Source organism: Lampris incognitus, chromosome 3, assembly GCF_029633865.1.
Source record: "Lampris incognitus isolate fLamInc1 chromosome 3, fLamInc1.hap2, whole genome shotgun sequence".
Lineage (NCBI taxonomy): Eukaryota > Metazoa > Chordata > Actinopteri > Lampriformes > Lampridae > Lampris > Lampris incognitus.
Genome location: NC_079213.1, coordinates 870,621 through 888,378, shown reverse-complemented (window position 1 = coordinate 888,378; position 17,758 = coordinate 870,621). Strand labels below are relative to the sequence as shown.

The window sequence follows — 17,758 nt, the reverse complement described above, 5'->3', positions numbered from 1 at the left end:
AATGTATCAGTCTTTCTGGTATAGTAATGTATGAAAGTATTTCTGGTATAGTAATGTATCAAAGTATTTCTGTATAGTAATGTATCAAAGCCTTTCTGGTATAGTAATGTATCAGTCTTTCTGGTATAGTAATGTATCAACGTTTTTCTTTTATAGTAAGGCTGTCTAAGTCTTTCTGGTATAGTAATGGTTAAACCAAGCGAACAACTTCAATAATGGATTACATTTATATAGCGCTTTATCTAGGCACCCAAAGTGCTTCACAGTGAAGGGGATAACGTACTTCAACCACCACCAATGTGTAACACCCACCTGGGTGATGCACAGCAGAACACTCACCACACTTTAGCTTGAGGTGGAGAGGGAGGAATCATTGAGCCAATCGCATGGGATGATTAGGTGGGCAGATGGGGGGGATGATTAGGTGGTTAATGCATATTTTAGTGGGTCGGGACGGCCGGATTGGCTCTTGTAACGGGTTGGGCAAGTGCCGGAATTAAAAAAAACATTGATCTGCGCATCACTACAACCTTGTGAATTTGGGCTATACAAATAAACTTGACTCATTTTGACCCACACATAACACAAACACACACATTACACGCAACACTCATATAAGCCATAGTATAATAATGTGGATAATAAAATGTAATAATGTATGCAGAAGTGTAGATAAATTGTAATAATGTATGCAGAAGTGTAGATAAATTGTAATGATGTATGCAGAAGTGTAGATAATAAATGTAATAATGTATGTAGAAATGGGTGGGATGCAATCTGAAGTTGCTTCATTCTGATAGGAGGACCAGAAGAAGATCGGTGTGATTGATTGGCTGTTATTTGACCCCGCCCACAGAGCTGAGGCACTAAAGCAGTCCAATGCCATCATGAGAAAATTCCTGGGTACTTACTGCCTGTCTATTATATAACCTGTCTGTCTGTCTGTTATATAGCCTTTCTCTCATATAACTGGTCCGTCTGTCTGTCATATAACATGACCGTGTGTCTGTGTACAACCTGTCTGACTGTCTAACCTGCCTGTCTTTCTGTATTTATAACCTGTCTATCCGTCTGCAACATGACTCTCTGTCTCTGTAACCTGTCTGCCTGTCTCTATAACTTGTCTGTCTGTCCATCTCTAAAGCCTGTCTGTCTCTATCACCTGTCTGTCTCCCTTTTAACACGGTTGTCTGTTTTAATAACCTGTCTGTCTTTGTAACATGTCTGTCTGTCTAGCCAGTCTAACCTGGTTGTCTGTCTAGCTGTCTAACCTGTCTGTCTAGCCAGTCTAACCTCTCTGTCTGTCTAGCTGTCTAACCTGTCTGTCTGTCTAACTGTCTAATTTGTCTTACTTGTCTGTCAGCGCTACAGAAACATGATGCAGCAAAAGCAGTGTTCTCCAAAGTTCCAGAAGATTCCATGAGGGAGATTTACCGTCAGTGGGAAGGGCTTAGCCAGGACACAGCCCTCCCTGCTGAGGATGAGAATGCGATCAGGGAACATCTGTGTATCAGAGCGTACCTGGTCTGTCTTTCTTTCTTAGAAATCTTTTTCATTGACACTTTAAACCTGAATGTGAGTGTTTCCCTGCACAGATAGAAGTAAAATAACGAAATAACATTTTATCCTTAAACTCCCAGGAAGCCCATGAAGCCTTCAGTGATTGGTTCAGCCACAGTAGCTCCACCCCTCAGAAGCCAACTCCCGCCCCCCAGGCTAAATTCACTGAGAGAGTAGCCAATGAGATGAGAGAGCAAGAATACCAGGTATACTAACACACACACACGCACACTAGAGCCCTACACGGGCCACTTGAAGCTCTCCCTGATACACGCAAACACATGTACACACACACACACACACACACACACACACACACACACACACACGGCATGGTCAACTGTAATGTGTAATACAATACAATACAAAAAACTTTAATCCCACTAGGGGCAATTTGTTTGTAGAAGCTTGTGAACTTAAAACACAGTAACATGCAAACAAATAACACGTGTACATGTGTATGTATGTATAATATTTATAATATAATCAATATAACAGTATTTTATACAGTGGCCTGTGTGCTCTGCGTGTACACACACACAATGAAAGGAGAGAAGTTAATTGAGTCCGACCTGAGTCTGATCTATTAAAAAAAAAATTTTAAAAAAGAAATCGCCCTAGGCCAGCCCAAAACAACAAATCAACTCAGCATGGGTTTGCAGACCTGTAACACACACACACACACACCCCATCAGCAGTTGGCACTCGGGGTCGAGTATGACCGTCTTCCTTCTAGGTCATTATCGGTCTTCAGGTAGGCGTAGAGGCCAATCCTGGAGCCACATATTTTGGGGCAGTGCAGGCTAAGGTGTCAAGAAGTGGTTGAGGAGGTGGTTTGGTAACTTGAGCCTTCCTGAGTCTGTGCTTGTTTTCTGCAGCACAGTGGAGGTCATGGTTATAGCGCCCGCCTAGTCTCCAGGCCTCCCTGTTTTTTGCTGCTTGTTACCAGGTGTTAAGGTCGATGCCAAACCTTCTGATGTGGGCCTTGACCTACTACTACTACTACTTTCAACTGCTCCCGTTAGGGGTCGCCACAGCAGATCATCGGTTTCCATTTCTTCCTGTCCTCTGCATCTTCCTCTGTCACACCAGCCACCTGCATGTCCTCCCTCACCACATCCATAAACCTCTTCTTTGGCCTTCCTTTTCTCCTCTTCCCTGGCAGCTCCATATACAGCATCCTTCTCCCAATATCCCAGCATCTCTCCTCCACACATGTCCAAACCATCTCAATCTGGTCTCTCTTGCTTTGTCTCCAAACCGTCCAACCTGAGCTTTCCCTCTAATATACTCATTCCTAATCCTGTCGTCCTTCATCACTCCCAAAGAAAATCTTAGCATCTTCAACTCTGCCACCTCCAGCTCCGCCTCCTGTCTTTTCATCAGTGCCACTGTCTCCAAACCATACAACATAGCTGGTCTCATAACCATCTGGTAAACCTTTCCTTTAACTCTTGCTGGTACCCTTCTGTCACAAATCGCTCCTGATACTCTTCTCCACCCACTCCACCCTGCCTGCACTCTCTTCTGCACTCACAGTTACTTTGGACAGTTGACCCCAAGTATTTAAACTCATCCACCTTTGTCACCTCTACTCCTTGCATCCTCACCATTCCTTTCCTCCCTCTCATTCACACATACACTATATGGACAAAAGTATTGGGACACACCTCTTAATCATTGAATTCAGGTGTTTCATTCAGACCCATTGTCACAGGTGTATAAAATTCAGCAGATAGCCATGCAGTTTGCATTTACAAACGTGTGAAAGAATGGGTCGTTCTGAAGAACTCAGTGAGTTCAAGCGTGGTACTGTCATGGGATGCCACCTTTGCAATAAGTCAGTTCGTGAAATTTCTTCCCTGCTGGATATTCCACGGTCAACTGTAAGAGGTATTATTGAAAAGTGGAAGCGTTTAGGAACAACAGCAACTCAGTCATGAAGTGGCAGACCACATAAAGTCACACAGCGGGGTCAACGAGTGCTGAGTTCCATAGTGCATAAAAGTCGCCAACGCTATGTTGACTCAATAACTGCAGAGTTCCAAACTTCCTCTGGCATTAACATCAGCACAAAAACTGTGCACCAGGAGCTTCATGGAATGGGTCTCCATGGCCAAGCAGCTGCACGCAAGCCTTACATCACCAAGCACAATGTCAAGCGTCAGATGGAGTGGTGTAAAACACGCTGCCACTGGACTCTGGAGCAGTGGAAACGTTTTCTGTGGAGTGACGAATCACGCTTCTTTGTCTGGCAGTCTGATGGACAAGTCTGGCTTTGGCGGATGCCGGGAGAATGTTACCTGCCTGGCTGCATTGTGCCAACTGTAAAGTTTGGTGGAGGAGGGATGATGGTGTGGGGTTGTTTTTCAGGGGTTGGGCTAGACTCCTTAGTTCCAGTGAAGGGAATCTTAATGCTTCAGCATACCAAGACATTTTGGACAATTCTGTGCTTCCAACTTTGTGGGAACAGTTCGGGGAGGGCCCTTTTCTGTTCCAGCATGACTGAGCCCCAGTGCACAAAGCAAGGTCCATGACGACATGGTTGGGTGAGTTTGGTGTGGAAGAACTTGACTGGCCCGCACAGAGCCCTGACCTCAACCCCATCGAACATCTTTGGGATGAACTAGAACGGAGATTGTGAGCCAGGTCTTCTTGTCCAACATCAGTGCCTGACCTCACGAATGCTCTTCTGGATGAATGGGCAAAAATTCCCACAGACACACTGCAAAATCTCGTGGAAAGCCTTCCCAGAGGATGAGAAACTGTTATAGCTGCAAAGGGGGGACCAACTCCATATTAATGCCTATGGATTTAGAATGAGATGGCATAAAAGCTCTTATAGGTGTAATGGCCAGGTGTCCCAATACTTTTTTACATATACGTAGTGTATGTCTCCCGTCTTGCTCCTACCGACTTTCATTCCTCCTCTCTCCAGTGCATACCTCCACCTCTCCAAATGCGCAATGGACACACTGTGTCACACACAGAGAAGCGCTAGCATCAAGACGGATTAAACCTAAACCAGGTTTTGACTGATGTTGTTAGCGTGGTCAATTTCATCAAAACAAGACCCCTGAGAGTGCGGCTGTTCTCTGCACGTTGTGAGGAGGTGGGAGCTGAACATTCAGTTGTGTTGTTTCACAGCGAGGCTAGGTGGCTGTCACGAGGTTAAGTGTTGTCACGAGTCTTTGAGCTGAGAAAGGAAATCCGGGTGTTTCTGGAGGAGGAGCGTATTTATGACGTTGCAAGCAAATTTAGTGATGGACAATTTCCGATGAAACTGGCCTGTGTCAGAGATATATTTGGAAAGTTGAATGAATTAAATCTTCAGCTTCAAGGCAGAGACAAGCACCTTCCTCACCTGGCAGACAAGATCAGTGCATTCACTCGAAAGCTCGAGATGTGGGGCAGGCGACTTGATCAAGTAAATACTGATTTCTTTGAGAATCTGAGTGAATTTGTTGAAACCAGTGATTCGGGAGCCACCACAGTGATTTCATGTCTTAAGGAGCACATCTCTCCCCTGAGAGGATTCTTTCCAAAATACTTCCCAAACAACAGTGCTCAGTATGACTGGGTGACAGATCCAGTCAATGCAGCAGCACCTGCTGATTTCAGCTCTGCTGAAGAGGACCAGTTCATGGAGATGACCTCTGACTCCACCCTGAGGCTGAGCTTTACAGCTCAGACACTGAGTGAATTCTGGCTTGGTGTGGAGAGGGAGTATCCACTCGTAGGACAGAGGGCTGTGGGCATTCTGCTTCCCTTCACCACATCCTGTCTCTATGAGATGGGCTTTTCTGCTGCTGCCTCACTTAAAACAAAGAACAGGTCTGAGCTCAACATGGAGCATGACTCAAGAGTGGCGGTATCAAGCCTGCAACCCCGTTTTGAAAAGATGTGCAGTGCAAAACAGGCTCATTGCAGCACTAATGCAGTGATAAGACTTGAGCTCTGACAAACTGACTTGCTCATCGTTCTTCGCAAATATCTGCATTTGTTCTTTCTCTGCTCAAACTGAACTTTATTGTTATTGTCCTAGCAAAGTGTTTTTTAAATCGCATTTCGTTTTTCTGTGTTTTCGAAAAGGCACAACACCGACTGATAGAGAGCAGTCTAGTGACACACGTCACAAAAAGAGGTTTGATAAAGAGGTTGAAGTGGAACTTGTGTTTGTTATTTGCACAACAGAAATTACTGAAAGAAAAGTGAAAGGACTGTTCATGATCTTGATGTTGTTTAAATAAAGTTAAGCTTGGCCCATTTTGTCACCATTTTGTTGGGGCGGGGGGCATGAGCATTTATCTGCCTCCAAAGGGGGGCATGACAGAAACAGTTTGAGACCCACCGGTATCGCCAGTTTCTACATGTATTCATGCTATTTCATAGATGTTAATATTAATCTACTCCCGTATTTTCACAATGTGTGTCTGGTGTGTGGTGTGTGTCTGTGTGAGAGTCTATAAACAACCAAAATAAAGCCCTTGGGGCCTTGATTCTTTTTGGAGGTTATTGGGGATGATCAGGGGCACCTATAGAAAATAGCAGAAAATTAAATTATAATTATGCATAAATATGCAAAATATGCATTTTTCTAAAAATGGCTAAAACCACTTTTCTCGGCATTTCAGATGATTCTGAGCATTTGGGGGGAGGGAGTTGGAGTGGGGGGGGGTTTAGGGGCAGGGGGAAGGCTTTTAGCTGGCAGGATGAAGAGGAGGGAGATTTAGACCGGTGGATAACCACCGGTCTAAATCTCCCTCCTCAGAATCATCTGAAATGCCGAGAAAAGTGGTTTTTAGCCATTTTTAGAAAAATGCACATTTTGCATATTTATGTATCATTATGCATAATTTTAATTTTCTGGGCTTTTTCGCTTACCCTCTGAGACAATACCTACCACCTCCAAAAAGAATTAGGATCATAAGTGCTTTAGTTTTTGGTCCCGCTATCTACACTAACACCACACACACACACATTACGAAAATATATGAGTAGATATATTATATTAATCTATTACATTGATATGAATATATTAATATGAATATATTATATCAACGTGAATATATTAATATGACTATATTAAATTAATATGGGTATATTATGTATATAGTATGATAGATGCATTCATGTTTCATAGATATTGATATGAATATATTATATTATGTAGTATGAAGGTGTAAACATACTAACTGCATTTTGGTCAACATGTCAAATGTGTGTTTGTAGGCAGACTATGACATCTGGTTAGGGCGTTTGGAGGCTCTGACTGAAGATGTGAAGGAGAGGATCTACAACGTGCTGCTGTTTGTGGATGGAGGTTGGATGGTTGACAGCAGAGAGGTGTGTCCACTCATCAGTCTGTTAGCCACCTGTCTGTCTGTAGGTGTGATGTAATTGATGATGTAAAATGTTTCAAATCACGATGTCAGTTCATGAGGACACAGAGGAACGTACATACAGATGTGTACATAGAAGGATAGATTGATAAGAGATGAATTGATGTATAGATGAATAGATAGATTGGTTAATGGATGGATAGATGAATGGATGGATCAGTTAATGGATGGATTAGTTAATGGATGTGTGAATGTTTACCATTCTAAACTGATTCGGGGCATTTCCCCGTCTGATGTAGCTGGCTAGGAGGAAAGGGAATCAATTTGTGTGTGTGTGTGTGTGTGTGTGTGTGTAGGATGTGGTGGAGGACTCAGAGCGTAGCCACCAGATGGCGCTGTTGCGCAGTCTGTGTTTGCCCCGAATGACTTTCCTGTTGCTCAGTGTCCTGCAGACGTCCTCCAGACACCAGGAAACGCTGCGCCTGGCAGACATCGTGGCCTCCGACCAACACCGACTCTATGAGGTAGAGTCCTCCCCCCTCTTACCTCACTTCCTCCCATGCTGCTTTCAATAGTAAGGCCCAGTCCCACCATCCCCCCTGAACCCTCACAGACTTAACTGACGTTACCTGGTAAGTGCTTGAGCATGAGAGGCTGCAAGGGCTCAAACTGGTATTAAGAGGAACAGGACAGCCCTTTGCCACATATCATGTTACCTTGACGACGCAAACATCTTTCGTACTATTGTGGGTTTGGGACTTTTTATTATTTCATGTTTTTTACTTTCTTCACGGCCGAGGCACACCAGGACTGACTGCCGGACTTCAGCGTCCTCCAGGCTCCTGCCTTACATCAGTTTACTTATTTCTGGTAAAAAAGCATCATTAAGTAAAAATTAAAGAAGTGGTTGATGAAGAAAAAACCGTGCAATATGGTAGATGAAGAAACTAGCTGTGTAATATAGTAGATAAAGAAACTAGCTGTGTAATATGGTAGATGAAGGCACTAGCTGTGTAATATTGTAGATGAAGAAACTAGCTGTCTAATATAGTAGATGAAGAAACTATCTGTGTAATATGATAGATGAAGAAACTAGCTGTGTAATATAGAAGATGAAGAAACTAGCTGTGTAATACAGTAGATGAAGAAACTAGCTGTGTAATATGATAGATGAAGAAACTAGCTGTGTAATATAGAAGATGAAGAAACTAGCTGTGTAATACAGTAGATGAAGAAACTAGCTGTGTAATATTGTAGATGAAGAAACTAGCTGTCTAATATAGTAGATGAAGAAACTATCAGTGTAATATGATAGATGAAGAAACTAGCTTTGTAATATAGTAGATGAAGAAACTATTTGTGTAATATAGTAGATGAAGAAACTAGCTGTGTAATATAGTAGATGAAGAAACTAGCTGTGTAATATGGTAGATGAAGAAACTAGCTGTGTAATATGATAGATGAAGAAACTCGTGTAATATAGTAGATGAAGAAACTAGCTGTGTAAGGTGAAGAAACTAGTTGTGTAATATGGTAGATGAAGAAACTCGTGTAATATAGTAGATGAAGAAACTAGCTGCGTAAGGTGAAGAAACTAGTTGTGTAATATGATAGATGAAGAAACTCGTGTAATATAGTAGATGAAGAAACTAGCTGTGTAAGGTGAAGAAACTAGTTGTGTAATATAGTAGAGGAAGAAACTAGCTGTGTAATATAGTAGATGAAGAAACTAGTTGTGTACTATGATAGATGAAGAAACTAGCTGTGTAATATGATAGATGAAGAAACTCGTGTAATATAGTAGATGAAGAAACTAGCTGTGTACTATAGTAGATGAAGAAACTAGCTGTTTAGTATAGTAGATGAAGAAACTAGCTGTGTAATACAGTAGATGAAGAAACTAGCTGTGTAATATAGTAGATGAAGAAACTAGCTGTGTAATACAGTAGATGAAGAAACTAGTTGTGTAATATAGTAGATGAAGAAATTAGCTGTGTAATATAGTAGATGAAGAAACTAGTTGTGTACTATGGTAGATGAAGAAACTAGCTGTGTAATATGATAGATGAAGAAACTTGTGTAATATAGTAGATGAAGAAACTAGCTGTTTAGTATAGTAGATGAAGAAACTAGCTGTTTACTATAGTAGATGAAGAAACTAGCTGTGTAATACGGTAGATGAGGAAACTAGCTGTGTAATATGGTAGATGAAGAAACTAGCTGTGTAATATGATAGATGAAGAAACTAGCTGTGTAATATGGTAGATGAAGAAACTAGCTGTGTTATATGATAGATGAAGAAACTTGTGTAATATGAGAGATGAAGAAACTAGCTGTGTAATACAGTAGATGAAGAAACTAGCTGTGTACTATAGTAGATGAAGAAACTAGCTGTGTACTATAGTAGATGAAGAAACTAGCTGTGTAATACAGTAGATGAAGAAACTAGCTGTGTACTATAGTAGATGAAGAAACTAGCTGTGTACTATAGTAGATGAAGAAACTAGCTGTGTAATACAGTAGATGAAGAAACTTATGATAGATGAAGAAACTAGCTGTGTACTATAGTAGATGAAGAAACTAGCTGTGTACTATAGTAGATGAAGAAACTAGCTTTGTAATATAGTAGATGAAGAAACTAGCTGTGTAATACAGTAGATGAAGAAACTAGCTGTGTTATATGATAGATGAAGAAACTAGCTGTGTACTATAGTAGATGAAGAAACTAGCTGTGTACTATAGTAGATGAAGAAACTAGCTGTGTACTATAGTAGATGAAGAAACTAGCTGTTTAGTATAGTAGATGAAGAAACTAGCTGTGTAATACAGTAGATGAAGAAACTAGCTGTGTACTATAGTAGATGAAGAAACTAGCTGTTTAGTATAGTAGATGAAGAAACTAGCTGTGTAATATAGTAGATGAAGAAACTAGCTGTTTAGTATAGTAGATGAAGATACTAGCTGTGTAATACAGTAGATGAAGAAACTAGCTGTGTAATACAGTAGATGAAGAAACTAGTTGTGTACTATAGTAGATGAAGAAACTAGCTGTGTACTATAGTAGATGAGGAAACTAGCTGTGTACTATAGTAGATGAAGAAACTAGCTGTTTAGTATAGTAGATGAAGAAACTAGCTGTGTAATATAGTAGATGAAGAAACTAGCTGTGTAATATAGAAGATGAAGAAACTAGCTTTGTAATATAGTAGATGAAGAAATTAGTTGTGTAATATAGTAGATGAAGAAACTATTTGTGTAATATAGTAGATGAAGAAACTAGCTGTTTAGTATAGTAGATGAAGAAACTAGCTGTGTAATATGATAGATGAAGAAACTAGCCGTGTAATATAGAAGATGAAGAAACTAGCTTTGTAATATAGTAGATGTTGTGTAATATAGTAGATGAAGAAACTATTTGTGTAATATAGTAGATGAAGAAACTAGCTGCGTAATATAGTAGATGAAGAAACTAGCTGTGTAATATGGTAGATGAAGAAACTAGCTGTGTAATTTGATGGATGAAGAAACTCGTGTAATATAGTAGATGAAGAAACTAGCTGTGTAAGGTGAAGAAACTAGTTGTGTAATATGGTAGATGAAGAAACTCGTGTAATATAGTAGATGAGGAAACTAGCTGTGTAAGGTGAAGAAACTAGTTGTGTAATATAGTAGATGAAGAAACTAGCTGTGTAATATAGTAGATGAAGAAACTAGTTGTGTACTATGATAGATGAAGAAACTAGCTGTGTAATATGATAGATGAAGAAACTCGTGTAATATAGTAGATGAAGAAACTAGCTGTGTACTATAGTAGATGAAGAAACTAGCTGTGTAATATGATAAATGAAGAAACTCGTGTAATATAGTAGATGAAGAAACTAGCTGTGTACTATAGTAGATGAAGAAACTAGCTGTTTAGTATAGTAGATGAAGAAACTAGCTGTGTAATACAGTAGATGAAGAAACTAGCTGTGTAATATAGTAGATGAAGAAACTAGCTGTGTAATACAGTAGATGAAGAAACTAGTTGTGTAATATAGTAGATGAAGAAACTAGCTGTGTAATATAGTAGATGAAGAAACTAGTTGTGTACTATGGTAGATGAAGAAACTAGCTGTGTAATATGATAGATGAAGAAACTCGTGTAATATAGTAGATGAAGAAACTAGCTGTGTACTATAGTAGATGAAGAAACTAGCTGTTTAGTATAGTAGATGAAGAAACTAGCTGTGTAATACAGTAGATGAAGAAACTAGCTGTTTAGTATAGTAGATGAAGAAACTAGCTGTGTACTACAGTAGATGAAGAAACTAGCTGTGTACTATAGTAGATGAAGAAACTAGCTGTGTAATACAGTAGATGAAGAAACTTGTGTAATATGATAGATGAAGAAACTAGCTGTGTAATACAGTAGATGAAGAAACTAGCTGTTTAGTATAGTAGATGAAGAAACTAGCTGTGTAATACAGTAGATGAAGAAACTAGCTGTGTACTATAGTAGATGAAGAAACTAGCTGTGTACTATAGTAGATGAAGAAACTAGCTGTTTAGTATAGTAGATGAAGAAACTAGCTGTGTAATATAGTAGATGAAGAAACTAGCTGTTTAGTATAGTAGATGAAGAAACTAGCTGTGTAATACAGTAGATGAAGAAACTAGCTGTGTACTATAGTAGATGAAGAAACTAGCTGTTTAGTATAGTAGATGAAGAAACTAGCTGTGTAATACAGTAGATGAAGAAACTAGCTGTGTACTATAGTAGATGAAGAAACTAGCTGTGTACTGTAGTAGATGAAGAAACTAGCTGTGTACTATAGTAGATGAAGAAACTAGCTGTGTACTATAGTAGATGAAGAAACTAGCTTTGTACTATAGTAGATGAAGAAACTAGCTGTTTAGTATAGTAGATGCTTGCATTCCCCTCATTTCATGTTTTTCATGCCATCTTTAATCCTTGGTAATGTCGTGTTTCTTTGGACATGTAGGCATACCAGCACTCCCAGTATGCCGGGCTGAACACCCATTTGTCCTTCCATGCTTGTTTGTTTACTTTAAATGCTTCCAGGTTACCCTGGTAACTACGTGTTTAGCATCAAAACGCTATGAACTATTGATTGTCCCCTCAGGCAACGTCTGCAGAAATGTGAATTTGAGAGAGACAGACGCAGCGTGTGCATGAAGAACTCAACATGTCTCCCAGAGAGTCCTCGTGACTGACGAGGCGACTGTAGGACAGTCCTGACCCTCACTAATCCAGTCAGGAGGGTGGACTTGGGCACTGGTTCTCAATAAATAATCTCTCTCTCTCTCTCTCTTTGTCTGTGTGTGTGTGTGTGTGTCTGTGTCTGTGTCTGTCTCTGTGTGTCTCTCTCTAACTCTCTGTCTGTCTCTTTCTCGCGCTCTGTGTGTGTGTCTCTCTGTCTGTCTATCCCTCTCTCTGTCTCTCTGTCTATCCCTCTGTCTGTCTATCCCTCTCTCTGTCTCTCTGTCTGTCTGTCTATCTCTCTCTCTGTCTCTCTGTCTGTCTGTCTATCCCTCTCTCTGTCTCTCTAACTCTGTCTGTCGCTTTCTCGAGCTCTGTGTGTGTGTCTCTCTGTCTGTCTATCCCTCTCTCTGTCTCTCTGTCTATCCCTCTCTCTGTCTCTCTGTCTGTCTATCCCTCTCTCTGTCTCACTCTCTGTCTGACTATCCCTCTCTCTGTCTCTCTCTCTCTGTCTATCCCTCTCTCTGTCTCTCTGTCTATCCCTCTCTCTGTCTCTCTCTCTCTGTCTGTCGATCCCTCTCTGTCTATCCCTCTCTCTGTCTCTCTCTCTGTCTGTCTATCCCTCTCTGTCTCACTCTGTCTGTCTATCCCTCTCTCTGTCTCCCTCTCTCTGTCTGTCTATCCCTCTCTGTCTCTGTCTGTCTGTCTATCCCTCTCTCTGTCTCTCTCTCTGTCTGTCTATCCCTCTCTCTGTCTCTCTCTCTGTCCGTCTATCCCTCTCTCTGTCTCTCTCTCTCTGTCTGTCTATCCCTCTCTCTCTCTCTGTCTGTCTGTCTATCCCTCTCTCTGTCTCTCTCTCTCTCTGTCTGTCTCTCTCTCTCTGTCTGTCTCTCTGTCTGTCTATCCCTCTCTCTGTCTCTCTGTCTGTCTGTCTATCCCTCTCTCTGTCTCACTCTCTGTCTGTCTATCTCTCTCTCTGTCTGTCTATCCCTCTCTCTGTCTCTCTCTCTGTCTGTCTATCCCTCTCTCTGTCTGTCTGTCTATCCCTCTGTCTGTCTGTCTATCTCTCTCTCTGTCTCACTCTCTGTCTGTCTATCCCTCTCTCTGTCTCTCTGTCTGTCTGTCTGTCTAACCCTCTCTGTCTCACTCTGTCTGTCTATCCCTCTCTCTGTCTCCCTCTCTCTGTCTGTCTATCCCTCTGTCTGTCTCTCTGTCTGTCTGTCTGTCTAACCCTCTCTGTCTCACTCTGTCTGTCTATCCCTCTCTCTGTCTCCCTCTCTCTGTCTGTCTATCCCTCTCTCTGTCTGTCTGTCTATCCCTCTCTCTGTCTCTCTCTCTGTCTGTCTATCCCTCTCTCTGTCTGTCTGTCTATCCCTCTGTCTGTCTGTCTATCTCTCTCTCTGTCTCACTCTCTGTCTGTCTATCCCTCTCTCTGTCTCTCTGTCTGTCTGTCTGTCTAACCCTCTCTGTCTCACTCTGTCTGTCTATCCCTCTCTCTGTCTCCCTCTCTCTGTCTGTCTATCCCTCTCTGTCTCTCTGTCTGTCTGTCTATCCCTCTCTCTGTCTCTCTCTCTGTCTGTCTATCCCTCTCTCTGTCTCTCTCTCTGTCCGTCTATCCCTCTCTCTGTCTGTCTATCCCTCTCTCTCTCTCTGTCTGTCTGTCTATCCCTCTGTCTCTCTCTCTGTCTGTCTCTCTCTCTGTCTGTCTCTCTCTCTCTGTCTGTCTCTCTGTCTGTCTATCCCTCTCTCTGTCTCTCTGTCTGTCTGTCTATCCCTCTCTCTGTCTCACTCTCTGTCTGTCTATCTCTCTCTCTGTCTGTCTATCCCTCTCTCTGTCTCTCTCTCTGTCTGTCTATCCCTCTCTCTGTCTGTCTGTCTATCCCTCTCTTTGTCTGTCTATCCCTCTCTCTGTCTGTCTGTCTATCCCTCTGTCTGTCTGTCTATCTCTCTCTCTGTCTCACTCTCTGTCTGTCTATCCCTCTCTCTGTCTCTCTCTCTCTGTCTGTGTATCCCTCTCTCTGTCTATCCCTCTCTCTGTCTCTCTCTCTGTCTGTCTATCCCTCTCTCTGTCTGTCTATCCCTCTCTGTCTGTCTGTCTGTCTATCCCTCTCTCTGTCTCACTCTGTCTGTCTATCCCTCTCTGTCTGTCTATCCCTCTCTCTCTGTCTATCCCTCTCTCTGTCTGTCTATCCCTCTCTCTCTCTCTCTCTCTCTCTCTCTCTCTCTCTCTCTCTCTCTCTCTCTCTCTCTCTCTCTCGCTCTCTGTCTGTCTATCCCTCTCTCTGTCTCTCTCTGTCTGTCTATCCCTCTCTTTGTCTATCCCTCTCTCTGTCCGTCTGTCTATCTCTCTGTGTGTCTATCCCTCTCTCTGTCTCTCTTTCTCTGTCTGTCTATCCCTCTCTCTGTCTGTCTATCCCTCTCTCTGTCTCACTCTCTGTCTGTCTATCCCTCTCTCTGTCTGTCTATCCCTCTCTGTCTGTCTGTCTATCCCTCTCTCTGTCTCACTCTCTGTCTGTCTATCTCTCTCTGTCTGTCTCTCTCTCTGTCTATCTATCCCTCTCTCTGTGTCTCTGTCTGTCTGTCTATCCTTCTCTCTGTCTGTCTGTCTATCCCTCTGTCTGTCTGTCTATCTCTCTCTCTCTCTGTCTGTCCCTCTCTCTGTCTCTCTGTCTGTCTGTCTATCACTCTCTCTGTCTCTCTGTCTGTCTGTCTATCCCTCTCTCTGTCTGTCTGTCTATCCCTCTCTCTGTCTATCCCTCTCTCTGTCTGTCTGTCTATCCCTCTCTCTGTCTGTCTATCTCTCGCTCTCTGTCTGTCTGTCTATCTCTCGCTCTCTGTCTCTCAGGTGTTCTCTAAGGAAGACTTGAAGAGATTCCTTCAGAAGATGAGAGAGTCGTCTATGAATCTGTTGGACAGGGGCCTCGACCCTCTGGGATATGACCTACAGCCCTGAACACCACGCACGCAGACACACACACACAGTCTTATAAGCAGAAAAAGTCAAACACAGACACATTCTGATACCAATTTGTCTTGTTTTTTGTTGTTTTTTCTGAAATAAAAGTTTTTCTCGCTGTGTAGTTTGTGTTGTATTTCAGCCTCCGTAGTAACTGTGTAGTTTGTGTTGTATTTCAGCCTCCGTAGTAACTGAAGAAGTTTGTGTTGTAGTTCAGCCTCCGTAGTAACTGAAGAAGTTTGTGTTGTAGCTCAGCCTCCGTAGTAACTGAAGAAGTTTGTGTTGTAGTTCAGCCTCCGTAGTAAGTGTGTAGTTTGTGTTGTAGTTCAGCCTCTGTAGTAACTGTGTAGTTTGTGTTGCAGTTCAGCCTCCGTAGTAACTGAAGAAGTTTGTGTTGTAGTTCAGCTTCCGTAGTGTGTAGTTTGTGTTGTAGTTCAGCCTCCGTAGTAACTTTGTAGTTTGTGTTGTAGTTCAGCCTCTGTAGTAACTGTGTAGTTTGTGTTGTAGTTCAGCCTCCGTAGTAACTGAAGAAGTTTGTGTTGTAGTTCAGCCTCCGTAGTGTGTAGTTTGTGTTGTAGTTCAGCCTCCGTAGTAACTTTGTAGTTTGTGTTGTAGTTCAGCCTCTGTAGTAACTGTGTAGTTTGTGTTGTAGTTCAGCCTCCGTAGTAACTGAAGAAGTTTGTGCTGTAGTTCAGCCTCCGTAGTAAGTGTGTAGTTTGTGTTGTAGTTTAGCCTCCGTAGTAAGTGTGTAGTTTGTGTTGTAGTTCAGCCTCCGTAGTAAGTGTGTAGTTTGTGTTGTAGTTCAGCCTCCGTAGTAACTGTAGTTTGTGTTGTAGTTCAGCCTCTGTAGTAGGTGTGTAGTTTGTGTTGTAGTTCAGCCTCTGTAGTATGTGTGTAGTTTGTGTTGTAGTTCAGCCTCCGTAGTAAGTGTGTAGTTTGTGTTGTAGTTCAGCCTCCATAGTAAGTGTGTAGTTTGTGTTGTAGTTCAGCCTCCGTAGTAAGTGTGTAGTTTGTGTTGTAGTTCAGCCTCCGTAGTAAGTGTGTAGTTTGTGTTGTAGTTCAGCCTCCGTAGTAAGTGTGTAGTTTGTGTTGTAGTTCAGCCTCTGTAGTAGGTGCGTAGTTTGTGTTGTAGTTCAGCCTCTGTAGTAGGTGTGTAGTTTGTGTTGTAGTTCAGCCTCTGTAGTAAGTGTGTAGTTTGTGTTGTAGTTCAGCCTCCGTAGTAACTGGAGATGAATTTGCCCCATGAGTACCACATCAACAACCTGTACTGATGCTGTTTGATGATGCCAGTGTTCCTCAGCACCAGGATGAAGATGCTTTTAGATAAAGATGTAAGATGAAAAGAAACGGGGGTGGGGTCCAGCTTCTGCCTTTGGGGACTGGTTTGTGCTCCTTGGGGGTGCGGGGCTGTTGGTCTGCGGCCCTGGTCCTCCTGTGGCGTCAGTGTTCCTCTGGGTTTGAGGTGCTTATGGCTCCGGCTGTTCTCGTAGTCGTGGGGTGTCTGCATGACTGCAGGGCCCGTGGGTGGCTGCAGAGCTGTCTGCTGCTCAGAGGCACTACGAGAAGTCATGGATCTCAGGTTGGGATTCATCCCGTGCACTCACAGGTGGACATGTACACTGTTGACGTCAGCCTCCCACTCTGCGTTCCATCCTTCATCGTCCTCCCCCCTTGTTATTTGTCCCATCCTCTCCTGTAGCGCTGCAGCTGCTATGCTAAGCTGATGAGGAGGTGGATGTAATTATGTGCTGCAGAACTCGTATGTCCATGTCTCGTCACATACATGTTGTCATTTTAAGTTTCCTTGTTTGACTTGTGATGCCCCCTCTTGGAGAAGTGATGCTGACTGGTTGCTGAGCTGATCAACATGCTGAGGAGGGGGACCGGCGGCTGCATAAGTGTAGAACAGACGCCCTGTGCTCTTGTCATCCCACACATCCTCCAGAGGACGCACTTATTACAAGTGGTTCTTGTCTTTGCACGTGGAGAACCTGAAGTCCCCTTGCAGGGTAAGTCTGTCTAGGACACATTCTCACGTATGGTATGACAAGCCTGCCCACAGCACAGGTTAAATTAAAAGAAAAGGTCATGGTGGAACTTCTGTCCGAGCCGTGTTCACGTTTCAGAGGAAGTCTGTTCTCGTTCATCCAGTTCCTGGTTCTCCAAAGGAGGTGAATCAAGTGCAACTGGACTTGGTATATATCCGGGAAGACGTTTGGCCTCTCATCCAAGAGGCTTCCTCAGTTCTGCCTTTCTGACTAGACCAAGCTAGTCTGACTGGCTGCTGATGACACTCAGAATTTATCCTCTAGGTGTCGCTGTCAGAGCTATAGATGTCCATGGCTCTTTGTGTCCCGATGTTTACCAACGCCCGTCGCTAACAGAGCCATAGATATGAGTGGCTCTTTTGTGTACCGATGTCCGGCCGGGCCCGTCGCCATGAGAGCTATTGATTTGCATTTGTGTAGCAGCGACGGTGGTTGGGGGTGTTAGTCTCCACTTCATTGTTCAGTGGTCATGAGTGGGTGGAGCCGTTAGTGAGCGACTGTTGTTGTTGGAGGCTAGGCTTCTTGAGTCTCCTGGGTAGAGGTGAAAGGACGGCATTTTAAGTGGGAGATAGGTGGTTTCAGAGGAAGAAGCGGGAGTACAATCAAGACCACCACTAGGGGGCAGCCCCCCTTTCCCGCGCTAATGGGT

The 17,758-nt window shown here is 42.8% G+C and overlaps 1 protein-coding gene across 1 annotated transcript in view; it reads left to right on the top strand.

Moving 5' to 3' along the window:
* nup107 (nucleoporin 107) overlaps positions 1–15,177 on the top strand; it is an 86,922-nt gene extending 71,745 nt beyond the window's left edge. Inside the window, exons 22-27 of the mRNA XM_056276130.1 lie at positions 801–903; positions 1,364–1,524; positions 1,641–1,766; positions 6,793–6,906; positions 7,259–7,426; positions 14,951–15,177. Of these exons, the coding sequence (XP_056132105.1) occupies positions 801–903; positions 1,364–1,524; positions 1,641–1,766; positions 6,793–6,906; positions 7,259–7,426; positions 14,951–15,058 (780 nt within the window). The 3' untranslated portion in view covers positions 15,059–15,177. The remainder of the gene's footprint in view (positions 1–800; positions 904–1,363; positions 1,525–1,640; positions 1,767–6,792; positions 6,907–7,258; positions 7,427–14,950) is intronic.
* Positions 15,178–17,758: the final 2,581 nt, after the last annotated feature.